The sequence below is a fragment of the Poecilia reticulata genome, linkage group LG14, assembly GCF_000633615.1.
Source record: "Poecilia reticulata strain Guanapo linkage group LG14, Guppy_female_1.0+MT, whole genome shotgun sequence".
NCBI lineage: Eukaryota > Metazoa > Chordata > Actinopteri > Cyprinodontiformes > Poeciliidae > Poecilia > Poecilia reticulata.
The window spans coordinates 12,233,705-12,261,036 of NC_024344.1; the positions used below are offsets into that span (position 1 = coordinate 12,233,705).

Here is a 27,332-nt window from a genome sequence, read left to right on the forward strand (position 1 = left end):
GAGAAGAGATGATTATGTGTTGGTGACAAAAGATTCATATACAAGACCCAGAACACTTGCCAGAGCCAGAAAGAAAGTGTCTATATTCCTTGTTGAAAGGTCAATCAGACAAGAAGAAGCCACTACTCTGACTGCATCATTAAAGGCACTTGGATGTAAAATCCCCCAATGGAAGTTTTTAAGTAACTTGAAGAGGAGAGAGTCAATTTTGGACTAACAACCACAAAACCTCGATCTCAAATCCCATTGAAAAGTTGAGAGTGGAGCTAAGATGGTGCTAACCAGATGGGCTACAAATCTAACCAGTCAGTAACTAGTCAGTATTTTTCCCCAGAAGAACGGGTCAGAATTGCAATAGACTGTCGCGAAAAGCTTGTTGAATGATGCCAAAAACACTTTACCCAAGTCAAATGCAAACCTTTTGAGTTCGAAGAAGGTAAAGGATATAAATAAATAAATAAATAAATAATGAAAAAAAAAAAAAAACAGATTAATTGGCATTCGGTAAATATAACTTTGGTGATTCTAACTGATATGAGTTTGATTTCATGTCGGATAGTGAGGAAAAACCAGTTCTACCTCAAACTTTATCTCAAATGCAGACATAAGACTGCTTTTGCTCGTTTGGCATTACAATAATAATAATAATAATAATAATAATAATAATAATAATAAAACTTCTATTTTGACTGCTTTTGTTCTACCTGATTATAACTGTGTGATTAAAAACAAATTGAAATAAGAAAAAAAAATCGTTTCGCTTGATTACATCTAACAGGAGAGTAAAGAAACAGGGCGGAATGTTTTTTTTTTTTTTTCTTAACTCCTCTGACTAAGTTGTTGGAGGCGGTTCCTTTCGCAGACGCTAGGAGCTGTCCGCGGTGCTGAACTGCCTCTCCTCTCTCTCTCTGTTGCCGACAGCTCCCACAGCCAGGAATCCGCTTACCGCGCGTCCAAATTAAAACAGGACCTCCGCGATCCACTTGATTATTCCCGACCCTCTTCACTCAGCGAATTATTCCAGGAAGCAGAACGGTTTTGCAAATCCTCGCCTTGCTCATACATACATATTTTCTCTGTCGTTCGCCGGCCACTGGAAGTACCTCTGTTATTCTTTTTTTTTTTTTTTTGTAACACACGGACGTTCAGTTTCACGCCGGGAAGAAAGACAAAACCTCGACTTTCGCCGACATGTGCATGAGACGTTGCTGCCAGTTTAAGACTCTATTCGCGGTTTTGGCTCTCGCTGCTGTAATCGCTCAAATCCACGGAGAAGGTAAGAACTTGGCTTCCCGCTCGCACTTTTTGTGAAGGTTGTTTCCTCTCTGCTGAACTACAAAAGGCGATGTGGAGAAAAAAAAAACACACAAAAAAACAAGCTCTGTGCTTAGACAGGAGCATCGGGCTGACGATGTCCAGATCTACAAGTGTGAATGTTAAACGTACAAGACTTTAATGTATTATCTTTAAAAAGGGACGGTAAAAAAAAAAAAAAAATTAAAAAATCCCCTGAAAATCTTCCCAATCTAAAGCACTCCTTGCAACATTTTACGTGCTAAATTAGTCCCATGGCTCTCGGAATGCGCCCAATTACAAGTTATAGATCCCTCACATTCTGCCGGAGGGTAGAATGAGTTCAGCACTCGGTTACATAACAGCAATACTGTTAATCACAAGTCTGAAAACAGCCCCAGGGGTAGAGGTGAACTTAATAAGACTCTCACAAAGCAAACACCGTTATGGAGCATATTCCACCTAATGCGATCATTTACCTCGCCGCGCGTTTTGCGTGTTTATCGCTCCCTCTGAAAGCCCGGCTGCACAGTTAGGAAGTGACTTGTTTTGCCACTGAGGGTCCATGTGACAGACGGTGCTCCTTAATAAGACTCTAATCCTCTGGAATTGCAGAAGATTATTGACCAAGCTGTTTGACACAGTCGAGTGGGGAAGCGGCAACAGATTCGTGCACAGTAGTTTTGTCCTAATTATTTCCCACTGGTCCGAATCTGCTTCCCCTCTTCATCAATATAACTGTTATTTTTTGTTTTTGTTTGTTTGTTTTTGCCCCATCTGTGTTTCTGCCTGTCACCACACTTTAGCCATCAACCCTTCGACAGTATTCCCAATATACACTTAGTAAAGTACCAGCACAGATTGCCTTTAAAATAAATCAAACCAGCATTTCAGCGACACGTTGAAACTACTTGAGAGCAAAGTGAAACATGAGAAAAATGATCAAATCTGTTTAATTGGAGGCAGTTTCTTAACTCTTCGACTTTTTTCGATCTTCACGCATAATAAGTACATTTAATCTATGTAAACCCACAACAATTGAACTGACGCCTTTAAACATCCTCTGTGTGTAACATTCATCTGTCTCACTGATCTGAAAGAAATAATAAATATTCAATAAAAAAATAACCTTAATTCAAATAATTAMAATTCAAGTAAAATAATTATTTCTACTGCTGCAATTAGGATATATTGATTATTACAGTAATTTTAATGTTATCTGTAACACACATTTTTGTGTCCTTTCAGATTTTACAAGAACAAAAAACAAAACAAAACAAACAAACAAACAAAAACCCTTATTTCAGTCACCTGACAGGCAGTGCACAGCAACAGGTGCCGGAGGAGCTGCAGATGGAGAAAACTCCACTCATGCTGACASTTTCTCATTTAAAGGACTTTAAAACACGGGAGTAACATGCGACTGTCACTTTTTAAAACCCTAGAATAGGTTCACAAAGGTTACCAACACACATTCCTAATTACATTCCGACTCCTCAAATAATCATTAGCTGTAATTTCATGGCAGCCGGAGATAATATTTGGTCCTCTAAATAGAACGCCACTTAAGTGAATAGGTGGAGGAGGGAAGTTGGGGCTGCATCAATGCAGAATAGACTTTCAGAGGCGTAGGCAAGCAAATCAAGTTACTTAGGGTAGAAGCAAACACACAGAGAAGAGATTGAAATAGTTTAAATGTCGATTAACTTGTTCGAACAAACACAGGCTCAGCAGTTGAATGCCATACGATGTTGCGAGGTAGAAGGCTTGCAGAGACAAATGCACAACCTATTTTTTTTGTATTTTTTAGCAAAATAATATCTAACTGTGTTCCATTAGTGAACTCTRGGCTGTTGCTTAGTAAACAATCACTCACACTTTGATAAACTCTCTGAAGTGGGCATTTTAATTTTTGAACCCAGAGGGTTTGATGATTTATCACTGTCAAAAGGTCTTAATGGAAATGCTCATCTACATAAATAATTAGCGTTTTAACTCAGAATAGGCGCTAMTTTCTCATTTGGTGCTTCTTGTTGTTATAAACTTGCTTTCAGTCTGTTACCCAGCAGGGAATACAGACACTGACTGTCTGATTTTTTATTTTTTTTGGGGTGGGGGGGGCGAATAAGGAATCATTTTTTTCCACCGGCATGCTGCACTCTCACATTATATTGTTAAGAAAAATACAATGCAAACAGAGTCATTTCCACTAATTTCTTAATTAATCATTTGCTTAATAAAACGATAGGCAATTAATGTTCTGTGGCTGACAGGATATTTGCATATTTTTCAATATGTCGGATTAGACTGTCGTGTGAGAATTCGTGTCATGAAACACAGACTTCCATCGGAATGAGGATCTTTATGAAGATGGGAATGTTTCCTCTGCTTTTAGAGATCATTAACATTTTCATGCAAGATTTCTTCTTTTTTTTTAATATTATGCTCAAGGAAAGTAGGAAAAACTGAGCAAACCTGTCATAATTTCCAATCCTGCTAATAATATTCATGAAAACCCTCATCAAACTTGAACAAACAAACCACGGTTAACCAGATCCCACTTATTCCTCGTGTTCCTGCTGTGGTTAATCTATCAGCCCTGCAAACAAACAGGTAAATAGCCCATTACTATATATTTAGTTTTTAAGCACACAAACTCTGAAGGAAGCAATATAAAACAATTATTCCCTCATAAATTAGGAAGAGAAACAAACTTGTCCTCGTWATCTATGGCAGKTATTCGCAATGGAAGTAGGAAAATAATTTTACCTCATCACAGTTTTTCCATTTACATTGGATGTTTTTCCCATGTAAAAAAATAAAAAATAATCATAATTCTAAATTTGTATTCAAACATSACTGGCAAAACATGAAGACACATAAATGGATTTCACAATTCAATGCCTTTCAGCAGGAATTGCCATGCATTTGTTCCTTCCACTCTGATATGTGTTGCATGGAAATGTCCGTGTGGCTCCATAGTGTTGCTGGAAGCTTTTTCCACATCCTTTTGTGCCTAAGCATATTTTGTTTCTTGCGTGTGTCGAAAATGGTAAAATATATTATTTTTGATACAGTGGAAATAATATAACAATATGCCAATAATGGGAAAATGAGCAGTGTAAATTTTCTGGTACGAGTGGACTTATGGATGTGACGGAAGGGGACATGAAGCTTAGTTGGAGGATGCAGAGGATGGAACTAAATGGAGACGGATGATTCGCTGTAGCGACACCTGCAGGGAAAAGTCAAAAGCGAAGAAGAAAGATAATTTCTCAGCACCAATTTGTAAACTAAATTAAAAAAAGCATAATTTATATGCATTATGATATGTTATGCCAATTTAGATTTATGAACTGTAGAAGAAGCAGTCAATAAATATCTGATTTTGATTCATATTTTCATGAAAAATGCCAATTTACACATCATTCCCAGTTGGCAAGTTCACACTGACATGCCTATAAGCTTAAATTTAAAGACGTTAAAATGAACAGCCTGGTACAGAACGGACAGTAATGCCTAAATTAAAAAATACGGAAAGAAACATGGATAACTCTGCATCCTTTCAGAGGAAAAACTATTTTGTTAATAGATAAATCTGAAGACATTCAGCTTAGACTGCTGCCTTCATGCATAAAAAATGTGTTTACCTGTTAACGAAGACGTGTAGTGAGATGGGATTTGGATGAAGCCTTGCTTCATGTGTCCTAGATTTCTCCTTGACATATAAGAATGTAGAATATGAGTACAATAAATCTTTACTGTTTCAAACCTTTATGATATGTGATGAATATCTCATAAGGAAGGACCGCACAGACCGACATACATCCACTCTGGTAGTCGGCTTCGGCTAATCCTCTGTTAATCCTTTRACAGTCCTTTAAATTTGACTTTAAAAATATGATGAGCTTTATTGTGGCACCATTAGGCCTTTTGCAAATGTGGAAAATCTGCATAAATTTAGCATCAGAATAATGTTGGGAGAGGTGTATATCACACATGCATACCAAAGACCATTGCAAAGCTGAGCTGAGAAAGGACGGAGAGTATTTCTGGTGCATTTCTGACACCTGTTACCACCTCATGAAGGTCCTTTTGTTCCCACGTATGAACGCCTCTTTAGAGATAATTTTCATTAGCATGACAGGCTAAAGCGATAGCTTACGGTCTTCCTTTATTGAGGCCGCAATTCGCCAAAGTAGAAAAGATGTGCCATAGTGATTCCTCCTGTCGGTTTGATTGCTGCTTTGAGCCGTCTCCTGGAAAAATCCGAACATCCCATAATTTCAGGGGAGGCAACACAAATCACTCAACACCTGTTTGTCGGATTGCCAGTTATTAACTTCATCAAGGGCTATTCAGCATCTGTGTGCCGTCATAATTAGTTTAACTTTCCCAAGGCCTGTCAATGGTAAATGAGAGTCATTATGCCAGAATGCCCCTCTTCAAGGCTTGGCGTCTGCCTGCCTCAGCCCCTCTCTGTGCCTGTCTCGGTCCCTTTCACTGCCTCCTAGGTGGAGCTCACAGCTTGGCTGAATGCGACTCATTTTCAACTCTTCATGTGCAAATGTCTCTCCCGCTCTGCGAGAATGGTCTATGCATTCTAATTTGACTCATTGCCTCATAAATTTCCCCCCTTCAAAAAGTGTTTGCCGCTTTATTCGCCAAGGAGAATCTATTTTTGGGGAGGATCTTTACGGATTTTTATCGCTACTTTGCTTTTGACTGTTGCTTCATAAGCGTAGAATAGACGCCTCGGCGTACTCGCCAAATTAGGCTGCACCTCAAGCCTTTACAGAGGCAACAGCTCAGATCTAAAATTCAAATGCTCCTGTATGGACTTATTTTAAGTCGCCCCTCCAATCATCTTGGTTGATGCATGCATAATGAAATAAGATGTTTGACCTGTGGCAAACATAATTCCAGCTGCCTAATTAGGATAAAGTTTAGAAAATAAAATCTTTACCTATTTGTAGATGCTTTGCTAGAATATCATATTATTCTACAGCAAGATTTCTGTCCGAGTGACCAGGCAGTTACATATTTAGAAGGTCATTACAGAAACAGCATCTTGTCTTTTTAAGAACTATAAACTTGCAAAAACATTTATACTGCTTTAACTTTTTTTTTTTTTTTTTTACATTTTGTCACACTACAAACTAAAACTTTATTTAGTTTTATATGATAGACCAGAAAGGCTGTGGATTATTGCAAAGTATAAGAAAGGATGCATAATTTCAAAACAGTTTTCAAATCCAGAACAGAAAAGTATGGCATGCATATATATATATTCTGCCACCTTTAATGTAAGATTACAAAATAAAATTCATTACAATTTTCATTTAAAAGCAGTGAAGGTTGTGCAGGCGTCTGTTAGAGAAAGTTGGTGAACAAACATCATTATGAAAAGCAAAGAAAACACCGAATAGCTTACGTTGTAGAGTTTCAATCACCAAAGAGACTCATGGCAAGAAGTCCCATTTAAAGTTAATATCAGGTCATACAGGTGCTGCTTTGATCAGATGAAACTAAGATTCCACTTTCTGTGCCAAACTGCATGTGTGGAGATATACTAACCCTGAACCTGAAACATGTGGTGGCAGCATTATCCTTTGAAGAAGATTTTCCTCCATAGAGACAGTGAAAAGATTGATAGGATGATGGACGAAGTTAAATATAGGTCAGTTCTGGGAAAAAATATAAAAAATTTTACTGCCAGAGAGAGCCTATAAAAGTACAGTGGAAATGGTTTGGATCTGACCTGATCACAGTTTAGACCTGAATGAACTTGTGGATTTGTGGCAAGACTCCATCAAATCTGGCTGAGCTTGAACAAATTTGTAAAGATCTTAGTCTAGAAAAAAAAAAAAACATTCTGAAGGATTTTTCTTGCAGCCAAAGGTGGCTACACAAAGTATCGACTCAGGGAGGCTAAATACAAACGCATGCCAGACATGTCAGATTTTGTCTCGTAAAGCCACCAATTAAAGTTTGCTTCATTCTGATCCATCAAATAAAAAATTAAATACATTTTTGTTGTTGTGACATGGCAAAGTGTGAAAAAGTAAAGGGGTATATATACTTTTGTCAACACCGAAGAACATTACCTCCCATCTACCACATGTTTTGAGCAGGTAAAATTGTTTGTAGAGCATGCTGGTCTTTCTGTTTTTCTCCCGTAAACACAACACTATTTTTACTGCCACACTTTTTTAAAAAAAAGGAACGATTTATAAATAGCAAACCCTTCAGAGGGAGGACAGCGAGAGGCTCTTTTCCTGATAGCTTTTCCCATCCGGTTTGTTTAATCAGTCTGACAGTTTTGATAGAGCCGAAATGGGTTTCTGCATCTAGATAATTATGTGAGAACTTCCTCCAACAGCTTGTTTTTGTCTCAACACAATCATCTCTTCAGAGATTTAATGGAACAGGTTCACAATGAAATTGTCAGCCTGCTCAGCAAAGGGGAATAATTTCCTCAGGACGGGGAGGGGCCAACACTTTGGAGATGCCCCACATTTAAAGATGTCCCTCCAAGAAAAGTAGGGGACTGGGGCAGAAACGGTCGCAGACTCGGAAGCGGCGTCCTGTTAAATTGGCTTTGGGACATCAACGCTTTAATTTATGTCAAGTCAGGAGAGCTCCTGTCACAAAACTCGAGAAGAAGAGATGTCTACCTCTTTGCCAAGTCACTCCGTCGCGCGCTTCCTTTGTAACCTGTGCTGCCTTTGGCCTTGTGCCATATTGATCTGAGCAGTCGTCGAGATAAATAAATAAAAAAAATACCAAGAAGAAGAAGAAAAAAAATAAAATAAAGAAGTCAGCTGCAATAGCCTCCCCCGGGGGCGAAGCCTCCTTTCTGCACCTTTTACGCTCTGCCTGGCCGTGTATATACCTCCCTAATCGGGAGTGGCGGATTTTGCCGCTGCAGTGGGGATGGCTCTCTGAAACGTTTAGGCCTGGGGACAGCTCCGGCTCTCATCCCCGTCTTCTTCATGCCAGATCCCATCTAGAAAGCATTTCATCTGTGGCAGTGGAAAAGGCTTATATGTGGGGTCGCAGAGTGCTGTGTGGAAAGCAGCAGGTAATAGGCTGTGTAATGTGTTTGGAGGTGTGGTGGGGGTGAAAGGGGGGGTGGGACTGGGTTTAGTATTCACAGTTAGTACTGACCTCTGACAGGCTGAGCCACCCCCACAGTAATTTCCTCTGAAAAGATGTAATTGAATTCATCAGGATGAGTAAACATATTATAAGTAGCAGACAAAGATAACAATGTTGTGGCTAGATCAAGGGAGGGGATAGTGGCTCTGCGAATAATTGAAAATAGTCAAAGACAAACATAAGCAAGGAACGTCTTCTTGGGCGCCTCAAAACATCATTGTGAAAGAGTTTGAAGTTTGCACTTCATTCTCACCTCTCTTCGTGTGGTCTTAAGAGTAAAAAATTCTTTGCAGCAAGGACAAGCCAGCCAAGTTTCAACAACTGACTAAAAGCGAAGCAAGGTGTCTCACACACAGACATTTTTGAGCGCTTTGAACGAGTGAAGTCTCCAGTCCAGACGACTCGGTCAGAGCAGAGGTCCATGCTGCGACTGCAAGCCTTGTTCCGTCCTCAGAGATATATTAGAGTCATGTCCCAGAGGACCTTGTGTATAATTTAGAAGTTCTAACATCGACCGCCATCTTCAGGATATCGAGCCCCGTCAGTCCCGGTGACTGCGGGGTGGCCAGACAATTGTCTGTCAGGTATAAGGCATCCATCGTCTGCCTCCGCTTCTCTCTTGGTGACAAACAGCCAGCCTATTGTGTTCAGCCCCGCATGTGTCAGAGGAGTGAGCAGATTTCAGAAGGATATTCTTAGGAATGAATTAGTGGGGGGAAAAAAATAGCATGATGTAGATGACAAAGTGACCATTTGGAGTTCCCTGTAGAGGAATGCAAAGTAGGACACAGGCATTTTGAAAAGGCTGCATTTAGTTTAGCTTGTGTCATATTAGTTGTTCTTATGCAGGACCTTGCAAAAGCTATTTATACCCCTTGAATCTTTATACAAAACTTGAATGTGTTTGATTATGGTTTGATGTGTGGTCACCCCAAAGTAGCCTATAGCTATGAAATGGACAGAATTGATTTCCTCCATGGCTGTATCAGACTATGGAGATGCATTTCTTTTCAGCAGGGACAAGGGAAATTAGAGTTGTAAATGAAGCCATTTTGAAAACCATGTATCATTTCCTTCTGAACTGGATTCAGCATGTAATTTGGAAAAAATCGGTTGTCTTTTCAACGCGTGTTTTTTTCGCGTTGACGCACTGAGCTTATTGTACATGATTTGGGATGGTGAAGTGTAACGGTTGTTGTGAATTAGCTATGGATGTAAACACTGTGATGCAGGCCTCGGATTGCCTTGATTTATCTTTCTTGTATCGCTCTCTATCAAATAGCCGATACATATAAAATATAACAAATGCATTTGGCGCTTTCGCTGTGACAGTAAGATAAAAGTAATAAAAGTAAAATCTTGTGATGGCCTGTTTACACTGATTAGTAAAGTGCAGAGTGGTGTGGTTCGGATCGCTGGTTTGTCTGTTTCCATCGTAAAAGCCGCTCATACAACGGATCGCATGGTCTTCGTTAGTTACAATCTTCTTTAAACTCCTGCTGAGAATATTTTCATATGGAGCGGTTAGAAGAAGTGCTCTGCTAATATTAGAAAGTCACATCTCTGTTTTCATGATAACTTGTTGATAATTTGACCCACTTTGCTAAATAATCTTTCTTTTCAGTTGCCTTCTGCACACTTTTCTCAAACACTGACAGCTGTTTGAGTGAAGCGGACAGCTCAGACAACATCACACACAGTCAGGCAACGGGCGGCAACCAATAAAGTGTCTCTTTCACTGTGAGAGTCAAATTAAAGGGTGAAAAGAACATAAATTGTAAGGAAAAAATATATATTTTTATAAAAAATAAATACTACGAAACGCTTTTCACAGCATGCACAAAAATAGCCCAGCATTTTAAAAAATATGGTTTTACAGAACGCTATGAATGGAATTGGAACAACAATAAGTAAAGTGATTTCAATCAGAGAAAATGACGTGCAATAATTCCCTGGGCTGTCCATAATTAACCATTTAAATATAAGTAGAAGGCAGATGTGAGATGCATGTATGGATATTTGAAGTTGCATACTGTGTCAGTATACTGCCTTACCTTTCTCAGCTGATAAGAGCACATGCGGTGTCAGACTAACAGGGTATAATCCGTAGGCAGCTTCGTGGAATGAACACTGCATCTACAGATACCACACCGGAGGCTGATGCAGACACCTTGATATGACAGCTGCTTTTTCTGTAAACATTGGAACACAGTGAAGAAAGATGAAATTCACAGAATCAAATTGTGAAAAGATACGTAGGCAGACAGGATGTGAACAAAAAAAAAAAAAAAAAAAAAAGCAGAAGGGAATTGTAGAAATAGTAGGTTGGAGTGTCTGGAAAGAGATAGGCAGACAGTGACAAGGAACATGAAGAAATGATCTGGTGAACGGTGGAGGTCCTTTTAACTAAAGACGTTTCAAAGCGTTATAAGATTAAACGGTAAATTATTCATAGTTGAAGTATTTCTAACATTATTCAAGTGTAAGATTTTGTAGGCATTTCAAATTTGAAAGCCATATTTGTTGGCTTTGGTGTTGGAGCTTTTGCTAGTTGTCTGTTTCTCACCATGTTTCTTCCTTTTCGGCCACACAGAGCAGTGAGGTGGTTTGGTGAGAAAGCTACACGTGTATCCTTTCTGTTTTCAGCAGTAATGTCAAGTGGGAAGAAAAAGTAGCATAAAACTAAAGCAATGTGCTGATGATCCAGCTGCACGACACATACATCACTGATGTCGAATCCAGATGTGATCTCAAAAGCGTGGATCTCTAATGGAGAAATGCCTCCGGCCTCAACGTATTRAGCCATCTTTCCTTTTGTCTCGGCTCAGGTGGGACAGCTTATGAGACAAGCAGAGTAGGCAGGAGAAGCGAAAGGAAAAAAAAAGTATAAAGTGAAACATGAACAGAGCAGCTTTGGTCCATTAATGAATGTTGTCTAACATATTTGGCGCGATTAGGTAATATCATTTTAGTGTAGCTGGAGCGAACAGCTTGAGTCAATTTTTAGTGCATCGCGGCAAATTCATGCTGATCTACACTCAATTCTGATCCATGCTTCTAAATATTTTAATTGGCAAATATTTCCAGCTGCAGAATCTGCAAAAGGAAATATGCCTACATGGCAACAACAAGCACAGTGCAACGCAATGCTGCTTAATACTCCCGATTTTGAAGTGTTTTCTTCGCATGTTAAAACGAACTAATAGCGCTGTGTGTTGCCCAGCAAACCCCCAGCGTCCTCCCTCATCAGCTTGCACATTGTAAACATTCCTGACTGTGAGGCATAACACCTGAGATTTAACATTTTTAACTCCGGGGTGTTTTTTTTTTCTATTATTTTATGAGCATAGAAAGAATTTTTTATTTTTCCTTTTTAAAAAAAATGTTTGAACCCGATAGGGGGGGGGAACAAAACGCTCCAATGTTTATCTGTAAGCAGCTTTGGGAGAGAGAGAGAGAGAGAGAGAGAAATATTCTGTAAAAGATCATCTGGGGGCATTTTCTGAGAAAATGTCCATGCTGCCACCGCGCACACTCTCACACTTCACAGGTTTTCTCCATTTCTGTGGCTCCCGTTGCTCAGCTGCATCCAGCGATTTTCATCAGTACAAAAAAAAAAAAGGAGTAATGCTGAATTTAGAATGTGCAAGGACAACTGCTGGAATAAGGAGTATGTTAGACAGTCCCGTACACAATTTCAGTCTTTTGTTATCTCCAAACACAGGATATTGATTTTTTTTTCTGTTTTTCTTTTCTTTTTGGCATTGTTTATCAGAATTATAGATGCAGCAATCAGAGATTTTGAGGCCAGTTTTCAATCTCATGATTTACAAGCGCCCAATTATTCATACCCCTACCTGGTTTAAGTAAAGCAAAGTTTCTGTCTGTCATACAAAATGCATTGTAGCTAAATAATAGATTTTTCAAAGTAATATTGCAGAGGAAAAAACCCTGATTCATTATCAGACTTTAAATTATTTAAACCTTACTTTACTGTAGCTATAGGCTTACTGGYCTGTTTGTGGCTATTAATTTTTGGAACAGAGGTGACGTCAAAGCATGTGTGTCAGAGAGAGAGAGAGCAAGCATTTTGTGTTAGGCAGCTCTGTAATTAAATGTGATTTTGCTATTAACTCAAACAAAAAAACAGCGGTATTACAGAGTTGACATTTTAAACCAGACATGGACATTTTGTCTCAGACTGGCCCACAGTGCTAGATAGAAAATTCAAATTTTAAAGTCCAAAAGTAATTTTCCCACCCGGAAAAACCAAATAATCTGCTTTTGTTAAGCAAACAAACAAGCGCTGCTGTTTCTCTGTTTGGTTAGCTACATCAGCACACTCATATACCCACCAATGTTGGCCCAGAAGAGAGGCTATAACTCATGTCTGATTTAAATAGAAATAGTACCAGAACTTCAATACCTAGGAATCATTATAGACTCGCCAACAATAGGGAAAGGGAATTGTGAAAAACAATAAAAACCATCTTGTCAAACTTTTGTTTATTAGAAATAAAGTAACGGCAAAGTTATGTTTTAATCTTTTGATAGTGTCACATATGCKTAAGCTTGTAAGACAACACTTAAACAAGCTTTAAAAGCGCTAGATAAGAAAACGTCAGGAACTCCAAAAACATTATTTGGAACTGCTGTAATGATTATTGTTTATTCGTGTAAAAAAGACATTATAATTACACTYGGCATATCCCGTAATGTGCCGAGTTCTAATTGTGACTGCAAGTTCTAATTGTGACTGTGTTTAACATGTTAATACAAAGGAACTCCCACTCCTCACCTCTTTTACAAACATCCTAAAATTTGACAACTGGAAAACCAGAAATGTTAACAATGACTCTTAAATTATGGTAAATAATAATATATGCATGGACTTTTATCCATTTTATCCTTAGTTATCAGAACTGCTTGTTCTTTCCTTGTGCTTTTTTATGTGCATCACACCAACCTGCGAATGGGGCAAGAAATGGAAATTTGCCACCTGTCTATGATCTCATTTACATTCTATTGCTCATTAATATGTAAGGACTCGTTTTTGCATTCTGTTTAAAGTAAACAGAATGCAAAGTTCTTAACAAAACATGTTGCTCAAAGTCAGGGCKACACAGTTTGTCACAGCTTATCAGTATGGACAACGGGTCTCAGTAAAGGACAGTTTGGGCTACAGTATTCACTGGTTGTATTTTCCAGTTGTCACAAGTTCACACTTTGTGTAACAATTAGATTTCAGTATGTTTAAAGAAGCCTCACTGCAGATGCAGATGCTAAATTTATGGCTAAGATGTCTTATGAAAAGCCAGTCAAAATTGTATGTCATGTTTAGTACCTGATATATTTTTGGAATAATTGAGCCACTTAGCGATCATAGTTACTCATGTGGTTCTGGGGGAAAATTAATTGCTCACACCTGTTTTAAGATGCATTCAGCATTGTATAGTTGTGATTAGTACAGTTAGCTTGATTAGCAAAGCTAGTGACACTAAGCACCAGTCTCTGTCCATACTGCCTGTCGAGTTAGTAGATCAAATTCAGCTTTCAAAAGCTCAGTGATGCTAACAACAGCTAACTTTGAATCTTTACCCAGTTACAGCTTCCCAGACTATCAACATGACTCATTAGTATTTGGATATGGTGGATTCATTGACCACAAAAAGTGATGATCTGATTAAATGTTTCTGACTGGCTGATCACATTTCATAGTTTATAAGGTAAAAAAAAAAAAAAAACATAATTCTTGTCACAAGCCAGTTATTAGTGATTTCCACATCAATATGTTTTTCTTAAACTGAATTATTGTTGACTCTTTTTCATAATAGAAATTGTTCTTTCACTTCACCGAAGAAATTGGTTACAAAACCTCCGACAAAATCTCCACAATCTAAAAATAAGAGATAAGACGTTGAAAAGAAATTTGAAACGTACTGGCTCATCTTTATTCTGTTAAGATAGAACCTGAATCACTTGGCGAACATTTTTATTTATTTTCTTTTCCAGAGCGCCTGACCAAAACCGATGGAGCATGAAGGACCCAACACAGCTCAAAACCCTAACCCGGAAAATGTTCATATTTATGAGTGTTTTCATTCAGAGCATGTTAGGTGATCCCAAGCAGACAAGTGTCATGTTATTTCATGCCGAGGTGTGCACAATAAGTGAGCCTGTTGGAAAATAACCTGYCAATGGCAGTGACCTAGAAGGTGRCATGTTTGTGTTTACCTAAACTTATTATATGTCCCTGTCATAGAAGCTTCATTTGGCAGGTAAACAAATCGAGAGGGTTGGAAAGGTTTTGGCAAAGCTGAAAAAAAAAAAAAAAAAATCTCATCACAAAGTGCACCACTTGGCTCCAATGCAATTACCTTCTGTAAATGAAGCTCAGTCTGTCCTGCGAGTCGCTCCCTCTCTGTGCACGAACACTATGTCAACAAAAGCCTCTGTGCGGAAGGTGCGAGGCTGTTTACCTTTGTTGTGGTGTGGATTGATGAGGTGGCTGAGGCGCAGGCGGGGGGCATGATGTGAATAGCTGGAGTATTACTGTGGAGAAAGGTGTTTCCCCTCGGAGGCGGCTAACTGAGTTTGACAAAGCTGTTTCTGCTGGGAGGCTGTGCGGACGCTGGCTGGCGTCGCTCCAGGAGCCCCGGCTCTGCATGTGGATGAACATTYGAGGTAGCGATGAAAGGTAGCACGGAGACGGGAGGGAGGAGGCAGCTCACAGTAATTCAGTTTTTGTRGTGCAAGTCACCCAACAGTGTATTTAATATTTTAAAAGCATGGTGAGAGGAGTGAAATAAGATAAAGGGTGCTCTATCAAAAGTTTGACATCCATGCCCGTGAAATTTATGTATAATTCTATTTCAACGAACATCCAATTTTTTATTTTTTTTATTTTTTTACAGTGTCTCGCAAAAGTGTTCATGGGATTTTGTGATTGGACAAAACAAAGTAGGAGATAATTGTGAAAGAAGTTTTATTCTTTGTGTCAGTGTTRTGCTGTGGGGATGCAAAGTAGGATGTGAAATTAATATTATAAAATTATTATGGTGAATAGTCCATTCCTACAGTAATACATGGTGGTAGCAGTAGTGTTACGCTAAGTTTCAAATGATCAAATCACAAAACTGTTATTGTCATTTATGTCAATGATGAGAGACAGAGAGATAAATGGAGATAGATGGAATATTTGTCATATTGCATGATCTACTTATACTTCGGTCCGATCTTTTAACAGTTGCACACCAAACTATTTAAAGCCTAAGTTATAAAAATGATAAATCATCTTAAAAATGAGAGAAATATCCTGAGAAGTATTATTAAAATCTTGATTATATCAATATCTGTACATCTGTATTATCGGTTTCCAGTAGTGCACAAAATGAGAAGTAACAAGAAACTAACAGAGATTGGCTGTTTCCTTCAGTCCACGTCTGGGTTTTTCTTCTCCTATTGGCTGCGATCAATTCTTGTCAAATCTGTCTTGTTGTTAGATTATTGTTTCACTCTGATTTTTGGGGTTTTTATTTTTTAGTCATGCCCTTTTGGTGAAAGATCTTTGTGGTTTTTATAGCAGCCAAACTTCTGTGTAATTTTTTCACAGCTCTGACTGCCAAGGAAATAGGATTAAGCTTCTGCAGTGATTTTTGGAGTAATTTTTCTTTTTTTCACAGCCCCTTTTTCCTTTTTATTGTCTGTACATGACCCAGGTGTCTTAGAATCTTACGTTATTTGTGCTTGGGCATTACGGGGGGTCACATCCGCACCCGTCTTTGCACCGCACCCATGCGTTAACCTCCGAAACCGTAACAAAGTTAACTCCAGATTTGTCCGTATTTACTGCACTCAGCTGTAAATGAAAGCAGAGATAAGAGAAAGGTTTCAAGCCAGCCGGATTTGTCACCCTGTAAGCCAACGGGATTTGTGAGCGCACATTTCATTTCAAGGCTCAATCCAGTCACTCCAGACTGATTACGAAGGCAAATATGCAGTCAATTTTGAAGGCTCAAGTTCAAACACATTCTAAAGTTAGATTTTTTTTTTTTTAATGCTACAGTGTGCCACTACTTAGGAAAAAATTAGGTTGAAGAGGTTCACTTACAAAAGTTAGATAGATTTACAGATTTGTAATTGTTTAAATGTGTCTACACCATCAACACATATTTTATCATTGCTCAATTTTTATGTATGGAATCATTACTTTTGTATCATTACAAAAGTAATCACACTCCTTGAACTTTTTAAGCATTTTTGTCATCATTGTGTTTCATTAGGATTTTATGTGACAAACCAACAGAAAATATAGAGAAAATCTTGCATGGTTTTCAACAAGTAACATTTTGAAAAGAAATCTAAACATATTCATCCACCTAAACTGCCAGGATGAGCATAAAGAGCAACAATCAGAGAAGCAACTAACACTGTAAATGTGGCGGAGCTGCAATTTTATTCGCAGTTTTCAAATTTTACATGTTTTATTTTCCTTCCATTTCAAAAACATACACTACTTTGTGTCAGTCAGTCACACAAAACTGTAACAGAATGAATTGGTGTTTGTGGTTGCAACATCACAAAATGTGAAAAGGTTGAAATGGCTTAAACACTTTTGCAAAATACACGTAAAATCGCCTCAATTTTCAAGACGAGATAAATTTATGGACGAATATGAAAAAGATATCTGCCAGATAAACACAACATGCTATACTCTTTCAAACGTACCATATCAAGAAATCAATTATATGTTTTTTCTTTCGATGGAAGTAAAATTATTGACCGAGAGACTTACTGTCAGAAGAAGCTCACAKGAGTCAGATTCATCCTTTTCACTGAGTTGTGAATAGGTCCCTTGAATAGAAGAGTTTTAATAGATCTTAGGGGGAAAAATAATCTTGTAGTTTCCATGGTAATATGTGTGAATACTGTTCGCATGCAGTCAGTGATCCAATGAGCAAACTTTATTTGAAAAATTTCTAGTCAAAGGTAACACAATCTGACCAGTTTTGGAAAACATATCATCACGGTTAAAAAATGTTGATAAGGATGTGTTTGATCAAAAAAAGTTATATATCAAAAACAAAAAAGAGAGAGAGAGAAAGAACAAAAAAAAAAAACACATCCATGATAGACAGGTCCTCCATTACGGAAATGAATATGAAAAGGCACTTCAGTATGTTTGCTCTTTGTCTCGGACCATTTGAGGATTTGGTGAGTTTGAAGACAAACAGCCCCTTGATCTGAAGGCTCGGAATCACAGGGAAGATACATCAAAGCCCATTCCTTCTCCTTAACATGCTTCCGCTGGAGTCAGAAAGATTGAGGGAAAGGAAAAGGAAGATAAAGGAGKAGTGTAAAGGGCGAAGTTTGTTTGTGTGAGCCTGCGGATCCCGTGTGTGCGTGTGCATGTGTGTGTGTGTAATGAGGGCAATATTTTTTCCTGCTAACCGTGTGGAGTGGGAGACGAATTTGTAGGGAAGAGAAGAAAATCCTTTTCCAGTTTGACATCCAGTGGGTCAAAAAAATATTAGCCAAATCTTAGAAAATACAAACGTTGCCACGTCGTTTAAAATGTGATGATGGTATTTTTAACAAATTCATACAGTGAATATGAAAAAACTGAACACCCTTGTTAAAATTGCAGGCATTAGTGAGAAATAAGGTTTCTGAGCTTTCTCTGTCTTGAAGAGCTCCGTGATTACCCAAGTTGTTTATCATATTGCGTTTGACTGGTGTTAATTTAGATAATGCCATATTGTCTCACTGTTGGTTGTAATTAAAAAAAAAAAAATAGTGAGGCGAGTCTGCATCACTTCCATCGCATGAAAAAACAAAGAAGAGCACACTGGGAGAGAGCCAAACATAACTTCCAAAGGACTCGCGTTTGTGCTCTCAACATTTCTCTCCAGAAGATATTAAGTCATTTGTACGAGCAAAACTACTGAAGAATCTAACCGGTGGTCGTCGAAAGGTAAAACCAAATGGCGTGCAGACAGTTTTGATCCACAAAGCGCCTAAACCCCGCCTCTAGCTAGTGACAGAAAGATGCTGGGAGAAACATCAGAGACAGGCATCTCTTCTAAATAATAGCAAAGCTATTGGTACTGCCATCGGTATAAACACCAGCTTCAGCGGCCAACTCTTTCCTCCTCATCTTCATTACTTTTGTGATTTCTACATTCCCATCAATATCAACAAGCTTAGGCTCACATTGAAAAGACTTAATGTTACTCATCGCTGCTTTGGCTCTGCAGAGCTAGTGCAATCAAATCTAGTATGCGTCTTTAGCCAGAATGCATTGGTGCATAAACAACTTGGCAACGTCTGTGTGGCAATATTTTATTTTGATTTATAAAAGTAATTCTAAAAAGTAATTTTGGCAGAAAAAAACTCATAGCACTTCAATGATAGAATAACATACCCATCAGCGAAGGATGGTGGTGGCAGCATCATCTTGTGTGTTCAGGCAAACATTCAGAATTCACAAAAAGTTCTGAATTAAAATACATTTTCACCTAGAAAATACATGATTTTCTTGCTAATTAATCTAAGATTTGTAGAACTTTTGCACCAGTAGGCAACTTTTGCCAATTTAAGCAAGATAATCTTAGACTGAATGCTTAAATTGACTCAAAAAAAAAAATGTTTCAACAACATAGTAGCTTGAGGGTGAATTCACATTTGTGCAACCATTTTACTGCAGCTTTTTACTGTTCTTTTATATTCTAATGTCACATTAAATCTGGAATACGCTTTGAAATTATTGTGTATTGTGCCATTTTTTCCATCCCAAAATCCTGGGATTTTAACAAGGAGGCAAACACTTCTGTCATCTGCTGTGCTCACCTTCGGTTGAGAATGATGCACTTTGAAGGTATTGTGTCAAGTGAAGTAATGCAGAGGAAGAGAGAGAGAGAGAGAGAGAGAGAGAGAGAGAGAGAGAGAGAGAGAGAGAGAGAGAGAGAGAGAGAGAGAAGACGACAAAATAACAAATTGGCACCTGTTATTTCTATTCAACAAAGCATGCATACCCTCGCAGGTTCTTGGCTGTGTTCAGTTAATGATTAAGCAGAAAGCTGTCCTCCTGGCCTTTATTTGAAACACTTCCTGTGAGAGAAGCTTCTTAAATTAATTATGTTTGCCTAATGAATAATTAAGCCAGGGGAAAGATAATTTGGCGTTATGCAGCAGGCCAGGCCATTGTGCGTGTTAGAAGAACCGGTGCTCTGCGTGCCTGGCTGATTTCACATTGGGAGTGTGAAATGAGAATTAGCGAGCAATTTGCCTCCTGTTTCATACTCCAGCGCGACTAAAACATCATCGCTGATTATGTCTTGACAAGTGTCAATACTGCACGCCTTTTTGTTAGCCCTAACAGGAGACAGGCTGTTTGTGAGGGGTCCATTATTGTGGCTTTTAACAGGATATTAGTGTGAACCAAAGCAGATTATGAACCAGGTTGTTTTACTTCACACGACTGGTACTTCAGAGCTTTTTTTAATGACAACAGTCAAAATAAATATATTTCTTCTTTAATGTGGAGGTGAAACACGGATAACACAGATTAGGCCATGAGGAGACGTTTAATTATCTCTGTCAAGTCAATTATTACAGCTTAATAATATATGGAAACCACTGGTAAAGGATTTAAGTGGATAACACAAAATCCTGAGAGGTCATAACATTTTTAATTAGCTCTTTCTCAAGTCATGAGTGTTAATGCTCTGTAAACCTATTTATTCGTTAATGTCAATGTATAACACTGCTAATCTACTTTACAAACATATTTAAAGGAATGGTTCTGATATTTTTTCTACATGAGCAGTTTTTGCTTCATAATGGATGTAATGGATGGAAATATTGATGTATTTGTAAGAGAATTTATTCACATTTGCAACCTAATCCATATAAACGCATCACATTGGCCAAAAGCAAAAGCAGATCTTGGATTGTAGCTGTGTTTTAACCTAAAAAAAAATAACACCAAAAAATAGTGTTTAAATTTAAAAGAGCTGGTTTGGCATCAGCGTCATGTACTGGTTACGTTCACCATGCATGGACAAAAAACAAGCCAAAAGTAAAAGAAAAAACAAAAAACATATGTACTCCTGTGCGCCAGGCCTCTCTAGACGTCACCGAGTTAATTTCTCTTAAGTTCTAGAATTAAGCATTTAATATTACTAAAAAAATATAGTTATGCTCTGAAATGTTATTTAAAAATTTACATTTGACCAGTGGAGGTTACAGAAAAAAAGAATTGATTCCTGTTTTTGATTTGTGAGACTACCATGTGATTACGGTAGTCTATCCATTCTGTTTATATATTGTAATTGCAAGGATTTTAATAGTATGTGGGACTTCTGTATTTGTTTTTACTGGCAGCTGTTGCTTCAGGGCAAAAAATAAAAAAAAGTACGGGAGCCTTAGCCTGCCCTGATTGAAGACAAAAAAATAATTACAGGCACTTTTTTTCCTCTTTTGTAGAGAAGGGATTTGCGTTTATTTTTGCTTATGGACATTTAAAATACAAAACTGAAAAAACAAAATTACATGGATAATATTATGCATGAAAAACCATAAGATTCCCCCCACAAAAAGCGGGGGGAGAGCTTGTAAGCCATTACAAAGTGAGGTTCTGTGAAGTTATTCATAATAGTTTTTTTTATTTGCAAAACAAATTTTATATAACAATATAGTGTAACCAGCTGTGGTACAGTGCTACCAAAATAATTTTGATTGAGGTAGTTGGGTGTATCAGCCTAATTGGTTAATTGTGAGTCCATCTGGATTATTTTCTGTTAAGAATAAGGAATGCATCATCTTCAATACATTTGTACAAATTTTCTGACTTACCCTCCAAATGTTTGGTTTACTCTTAGGACTCTGGCGTGTTGAGTTTGTACTTTCCGACTTGGTAACACATCCCAAACCTCCTAAACAGCTAAAAGTAGCGATAACATCATCAGATGAAATGTCCTTGATCTTACACAAACTGAGCATTTTATGGTAAAAATKTGTCTAAAGTATGTCTAAGTTTAGCAAATAAAAATTTAAATCCCTTCTGTCTAAGAAACCATATCTGTTAAGGCTCCATGCGTATTCGCGCAAATGAGGACTATTTCTCTTTGGGTACTACAGTTATTGTTATATTCAGCAAAAACAAACTATTAATGCAATATCTGCTTGATCTTTTTTTGTCTGCTTTGTTTAATTTATTCAGTTTTCTGAAGTTTATTTTCTGTTTTACATGCATCTCCTTTAGATGTTGCAAATCCACCATAACACAAAAACTGCCTGTGTAGTGACTTTAATAAAATACACACCTAGCTAAACGCAGTGCATCACAGCAGATGCTACTGACAGTTTCAATTTTGTGGCCCCATACAGATTCGCAAGAGTCACTCACAGAGGAAGAAAAAGAAAGGCGGGACGGACAAACACACGCGCACACGTACACGCACACCCCCGCACACACACACATCTCCATTCCATCTCCTTGTCTCTTTCTCTCCTCTTTGTCCCTCCCTGATTATAAAGACTCGCCAAGAAATCATTGGCTCAACAGAGGAAGGGCAAATCCTCTTCAGCCAATTTAAATTCTCCAGAGCACATGGAGCTGACGATTCCAAACTAATTAATAGACATGTTATGAATAAAAACACTTTGATTATGAAAAGAGGTTGCCCTCTGCCTCCTTTTAGACTTGTCATTAGTATGAGGACACATGTGGCGAATAGCTGGAGTGTTGGGAGCAGCTGAAGGAGAGGGCCGCAGATGCCCTCTCTTGATTGCATTTTTTTTTTCTTCCTGCATGTTTTATTCAGACCTGACTCCATGTGGACTCTTGTGTCACAATGTGTGATTAGCTCTACCTGTACCAACAGGCGAGCTGTGGGCCAGGAGAACCAGGAGGGCAAGGCCTATTCAAAGGGCAGGACACAAAGACAAGAGACTCGGGAGCCCTCTCTCATGCTCACGCACTCCATCAAGCACTGCCTTAGTACATTTGCCTTCAAAGTGATATAGAGTGCACATTCTTTTTTTTTTTTTACAGCATCACTATATGGTGCTCAGATTTATTTAAGGATGTGGTTATTAATTCCTCTTTTTCTTCTTGTCAGTCAAATAAAAAAGGCTTATGCTGTAGTGYAAATTTTTCATAGGCAAAATCGTCTGAGTAAATGTGCTTTTATCATCAAAAATTCATAAAAACTAAATCAAAGGGGAGCACAACATTAAATGATCTGTATGGGTGTTGCTTCTTATTGTTGTAATAGGCGGGCAGGACTGAAGAACATGGTGACAAGAAACGTCTTTTTTAGTCATACTGAGCACCAGATTTTATATGCAGTTGCATAATCATAATAATAATAATAAAACAACTATTAACAGAAGACAAAATCGAGACGACTGTTTTTTTTTTTTTTGTCACTTTCCTGCATGGACGTACATTACCTGGTTTACATGCATTTAGACGCTGTTAGTGTGTTTTATTGATTGTGTGGCTCTAAAACAGCTTCCTAAAGACGTGCCTGTTCTCCAAGCTGTTTAAGATGTGTCTACAGTGCGTTTTGTTGCACTGCCTCTGGCTGTCAACGTGAGGTCCTCAGCTTGGCTGACTCGTCCCGAAGGGGAACCAGACCCCCTCCTGCAGGAGCCATCTGTATCTCGGACAAGGCTATCCATCATCCTCACTGCAGCACCCGATTTAGTTTTTTTTCTATTTTTTTTTTTTTTTTACCAGACGGCTTCAGGCAGCACTGAGCAGCTTTACATGTACATGTTGGTAATGAGAGCCCTTGAAACCTGCCTAGTGGCTCTCAAACTTGCCTCAAGGGCTGAAGGGAATCAATGAATCAATCCCTTAGGCTGAACATGCGCCTATCCTACGGGGTTTTTCCTCATGTAGAACCTCATATAAGCACACATCTTGTTGTGGAGACGGCCCCGTTAAATTAGGAGGAAAAAAAAACCTGGATGGCACAGTTTCCTTGTTGAGAAAATACTCCAGCTTCCTTCATTAGTAACATAGCTTTGTAGGAATAATTTTACAAATGTAAAAATCTAATCAGATATTCTTCACTACAAACCAGGACATCATCTGCATATGTCTGCACCACAAACATTTCTTTGGGCAAGAAACCCCAAAACTATTGGATAATCTATCTTGTACTGGCCTGAACTTCTATGTATTCCCATGTTTAAGTCACCCAGTAGACATATCTACTCCACAAATAGAATTTTCAGAAGATTTCACAGGAATGGCAAGTACACCGAGGTCAGATTCATTTATGTTTCTTGGTGCAATGTAAGGAACGGAGGCCTAGWTGGAGTATAATATTAATTCACACTTGATGACTGCCTTCTCCAACCACAAGAAAAATACTTTCCTGATAATCTCTGCCACCCAAAAATTTCAGGTAACCCATAGAACTTTAGATGCTACTGGAGCCAAATAAAATCCAACAATTAGGCCAGCCTTTGATCGTGTGCAGTAGCATAAAAGAAATGCTGAGTTGAGAGTCYGGGTTAGGATTTATCTTTTATAGCCATCCCGGCTTTATTTGATGTTGCACCGAGAATGTATTTTCCTCTAATGACCATCTGAGCCAATACATCTCAGTGAAAGCTTATATCAGACACAAACGCATATTTCTTAGGTTCGAACTGCAACCGATGCATTCGTCTGTCCACCAGGCCGAGCAAGCGGAGACGATTTTGTGCCTGTTAATTCAATCACCCTCAGCTGACAGCTGCGTGCTGATGGTACTCTCAGAGGCCACAAGGCACAAGAGCTTTGGAGAGAGAAGATAGACTCAGGATCTTTTTATCCTGTGTGTGTGTATGTGGGTGTATGTGTATGTGGGGTGTGGTGTGGAGGGAGATGGTGAAAATGTCGCAGCTCACTGCCTTGGCCAGATGAGGCTGTGTTACACACCAACTTGGCAGCTCAAGACAAGATACTTGCGGCTTATCGAATGTAAGGTTGCAGGAATGAGGCCAGTGGGCATTCCCATATTTTTTTCTTATTTGTTCTTGCCCCGAGAAATCATTGCCAACCAAACAAATCTAATTTTTCATGGCGGCATGTTGAGCTTTCACACAGTTTCAGATAATCACACAGACTGGTCGGGGACACGTCTAAATCCCTCTCCCACAGGTCCTCAATTCCACATGTGACTTTTTTTTGTGATGCTTTCTGGATCACATACAAAGTGTGAGCCAAAACCAGCTCCAAGAGAGTGGCACAAAGAAGGCATAGAGCCACTGCCTTCGCTGCAAAATGTCCATAAAATGACTGTAAAGAGAAAGAGAATATAACAACAAACCACAAAATGACTGTCAAGTGATAGAAACTAATACACCTTGTAGTGCAGGTGAACACCTTGGACGGCACCTTTCATTAACAAAAGCTGTGCCTTTCACCAGGTTATTCTTTGAGTCCTTTTTGGATTTTAAGTTTAGTCATAGTAATAAATAATTCCATGCTGGTTATGTCTCAAAGTCTAGAAAAACATGAGAAGCAAACCTCATTAGTTTTTACACTCAAAAAGGTTTTGCCTGAAGGCCAATAAGTGTCAAAGTCCAACTACTGACGAAACCGATTTTGCCAGTTTAGAAATGTGTGGTGCTTTAAGTAAAAGTAAAAAAGTACTGGCTTTTAAAAATACTTAAGTATTAAAAGTAAAAGTACTTGCTAAATGCATTACCTAATCACTAATATCATTAAGTGTACCGATCGTATTCAATTTTAATACATTAAAAATGTGCCATTTTAATGAACAATGCCACAGATAAAGCATGTTTTTATTGTGTTTACTCTGTAACATAGTTTAGATTTAGATATGTGATTCTATGCATCGTAATTTCAGGGATGGAAACATCTTGTCTCCTGTCCTAACATAACATGAACTTCACATTTTTTTTTTGCCACTAGTGGCTATTATTTTTAAAGAAATCCAACAGAAAGGGGATGGAAAGAAGGAGGGTGAGAGAGGACAGGCAACCAAGGAGCCAGTAGCAGAGTTGTAGTCAAGACCACCGACCCAAGACCAAGTCAAGACCAGCAAAAAAACGTGACACACACACAMAAAAAACTTTTACCTATCAAAATTGCTTCTCAAATTGATCTGAAAGATCCACATTCCCATAAAAAAAACTGGACATTAAATACTTAGAGCTGAAATAAATTTAATCAGTAAAGATCCGTCCAGAAGAATCGGATTGTTCCTGAATGTCATACCACTTTGGTCACAGCGTTGTCCCATATATGCAAGACCTCAGTCAACACCTCCACACAATAATTCAGTGCATGAGTGACAACTTTTTTTCATCGCAGATGCAACATGTGTCTCTGTACAGCTAGCTTTGCTAGCATCACGTCCACAGATCTTACCTTTCTTTAAGCTTTCCTTCCAAGTGACGCTAAAAGGTGGACGAAGTCTCCACCACCTGTGAAAGCGAAGCGCTGCTGATTTTACATGTCGCCATATCTATGATTTATGCAGCGTTATTATATTACTGACGATTAAACAGACACCTTCTCCCGCTCAGAGGAAACCACTGTGCATGTCTTGGAGCTCCGCGTGCGAGTAAAGGTGGAGGCGATGGGTGACAACAGACACTAAGTCACGTTATTGCTGGGATTTTACGGCGCCACCTTAAATCCCTGAACTTCACATTTTAACGGACAAAAAGAGCAACGCGACTTGGATGTAACGAGTAACGCGACAGTTTTGTAGAAATGTAGTGAAGTAGAAAGTACAGATACTTACTGTAAAATGCAATGGAGTAAAAGTAGAAATTACCCATTATTAAATCTACTTAAGTAAAGTACAGATACACAAAAATTGTGCTTAAGTACAGTAACGAAATACCTGTACTTCGATACTTCCCACCACTGTGTATAACGTTCCACTGTGCAACTCTAAAAGGTGACACCAAAACAAAACRGAGARGACTCCCAGCTGTCATTAAACTCTATTTGTGAATCTTATGGTTTGTCATCMAACTACAGAGGGGATGAAAGGTGGACAGAACCAGTCAGTGTACATGTTCTCTAAGAGCAAAAAACTCACCCTGAATCTGAGCTGAYTTACTTGAAACAATGTCAAGGTGAATGTGAACACCACTGGTATTGGATAAATCAGCTTAAATTCAAATCCAGCTGCCTGCAATGCTCAGCCAGTCATAAACATTGCACAGTATATGAGAGGCAACAACACACTGGCACTATAATCAGAGATTTCCCAGTGCTTTTACTTTTACYGTGCATTAGCATAAGTACATCTGATACACTTGATTTCCTACATTTATTGGTCAAAGCCATTTTCTATTTTCAAATCTCTACCCAGTATTATAAAAAAAATCCTAGACTTTAACATTGAACATTTTGTAGTGATTTTATTGTTGTAYAATCCATCCATGCATCCATAGATAGTTGCTGATTCTTTGTCAATAATAAAAATAATATAAACCATAATAAAAACCATCCAATCAACTTGATCTGACCATAATTTGTTTCTTTTGATTGAAAGAAACCAGAAACTCTACTGAACTGCACAAAGTATGTCCTAAATGGTGATTTTTGTTTGCWGTTCCACCCCAACTGTCTCACAGCATGACAAAAAATACRGCTTTTTATTCAGCGGTATAATTACACATTTGAGAAAGCACCCTTATGTTACAAATTCAGTCAAAATAAATTGTGTAATTGAAAGGATTATTTATTTCAATAAATAAATCCAATAAGTAAAACATATAGATTATTTACACCCAGACTATTTCCAAGTCTTTAATTTTGTCAATTATAGTGGTTTTCTGGCAACATTTAATGATACACAGCATTTGTTGCCAATTTAATTTTGGCAAATTAA

At 38.3% G+C, this 27,332-nt stretch overlaps 1 protein-coding gene across 1 annotated transcript in view; it reads left to right on the plus strand.

The window, feature by feature from the left end:
* The first annotated feature begins 877 nt into the window (after positions 1-877).
* LOC103475882 (seizure protein 6 homolog) overlaps positions 878-27,332 on the plus strand; it is a 109,448-nt gene continuing 82,993 nt past the window's right edge. The window contains exon 1 of the mRNA XM_008427824.2: positions 878-1,276. Within this exon, the coding sequence (XP_008426046.1) occupies positions 1,192-1,276 (85 nt within the window). The 5' untranslated portion in view covers positions 878-1,191. The remainder of the gene's footprint in view (positions 1,277-27,332) is intronic.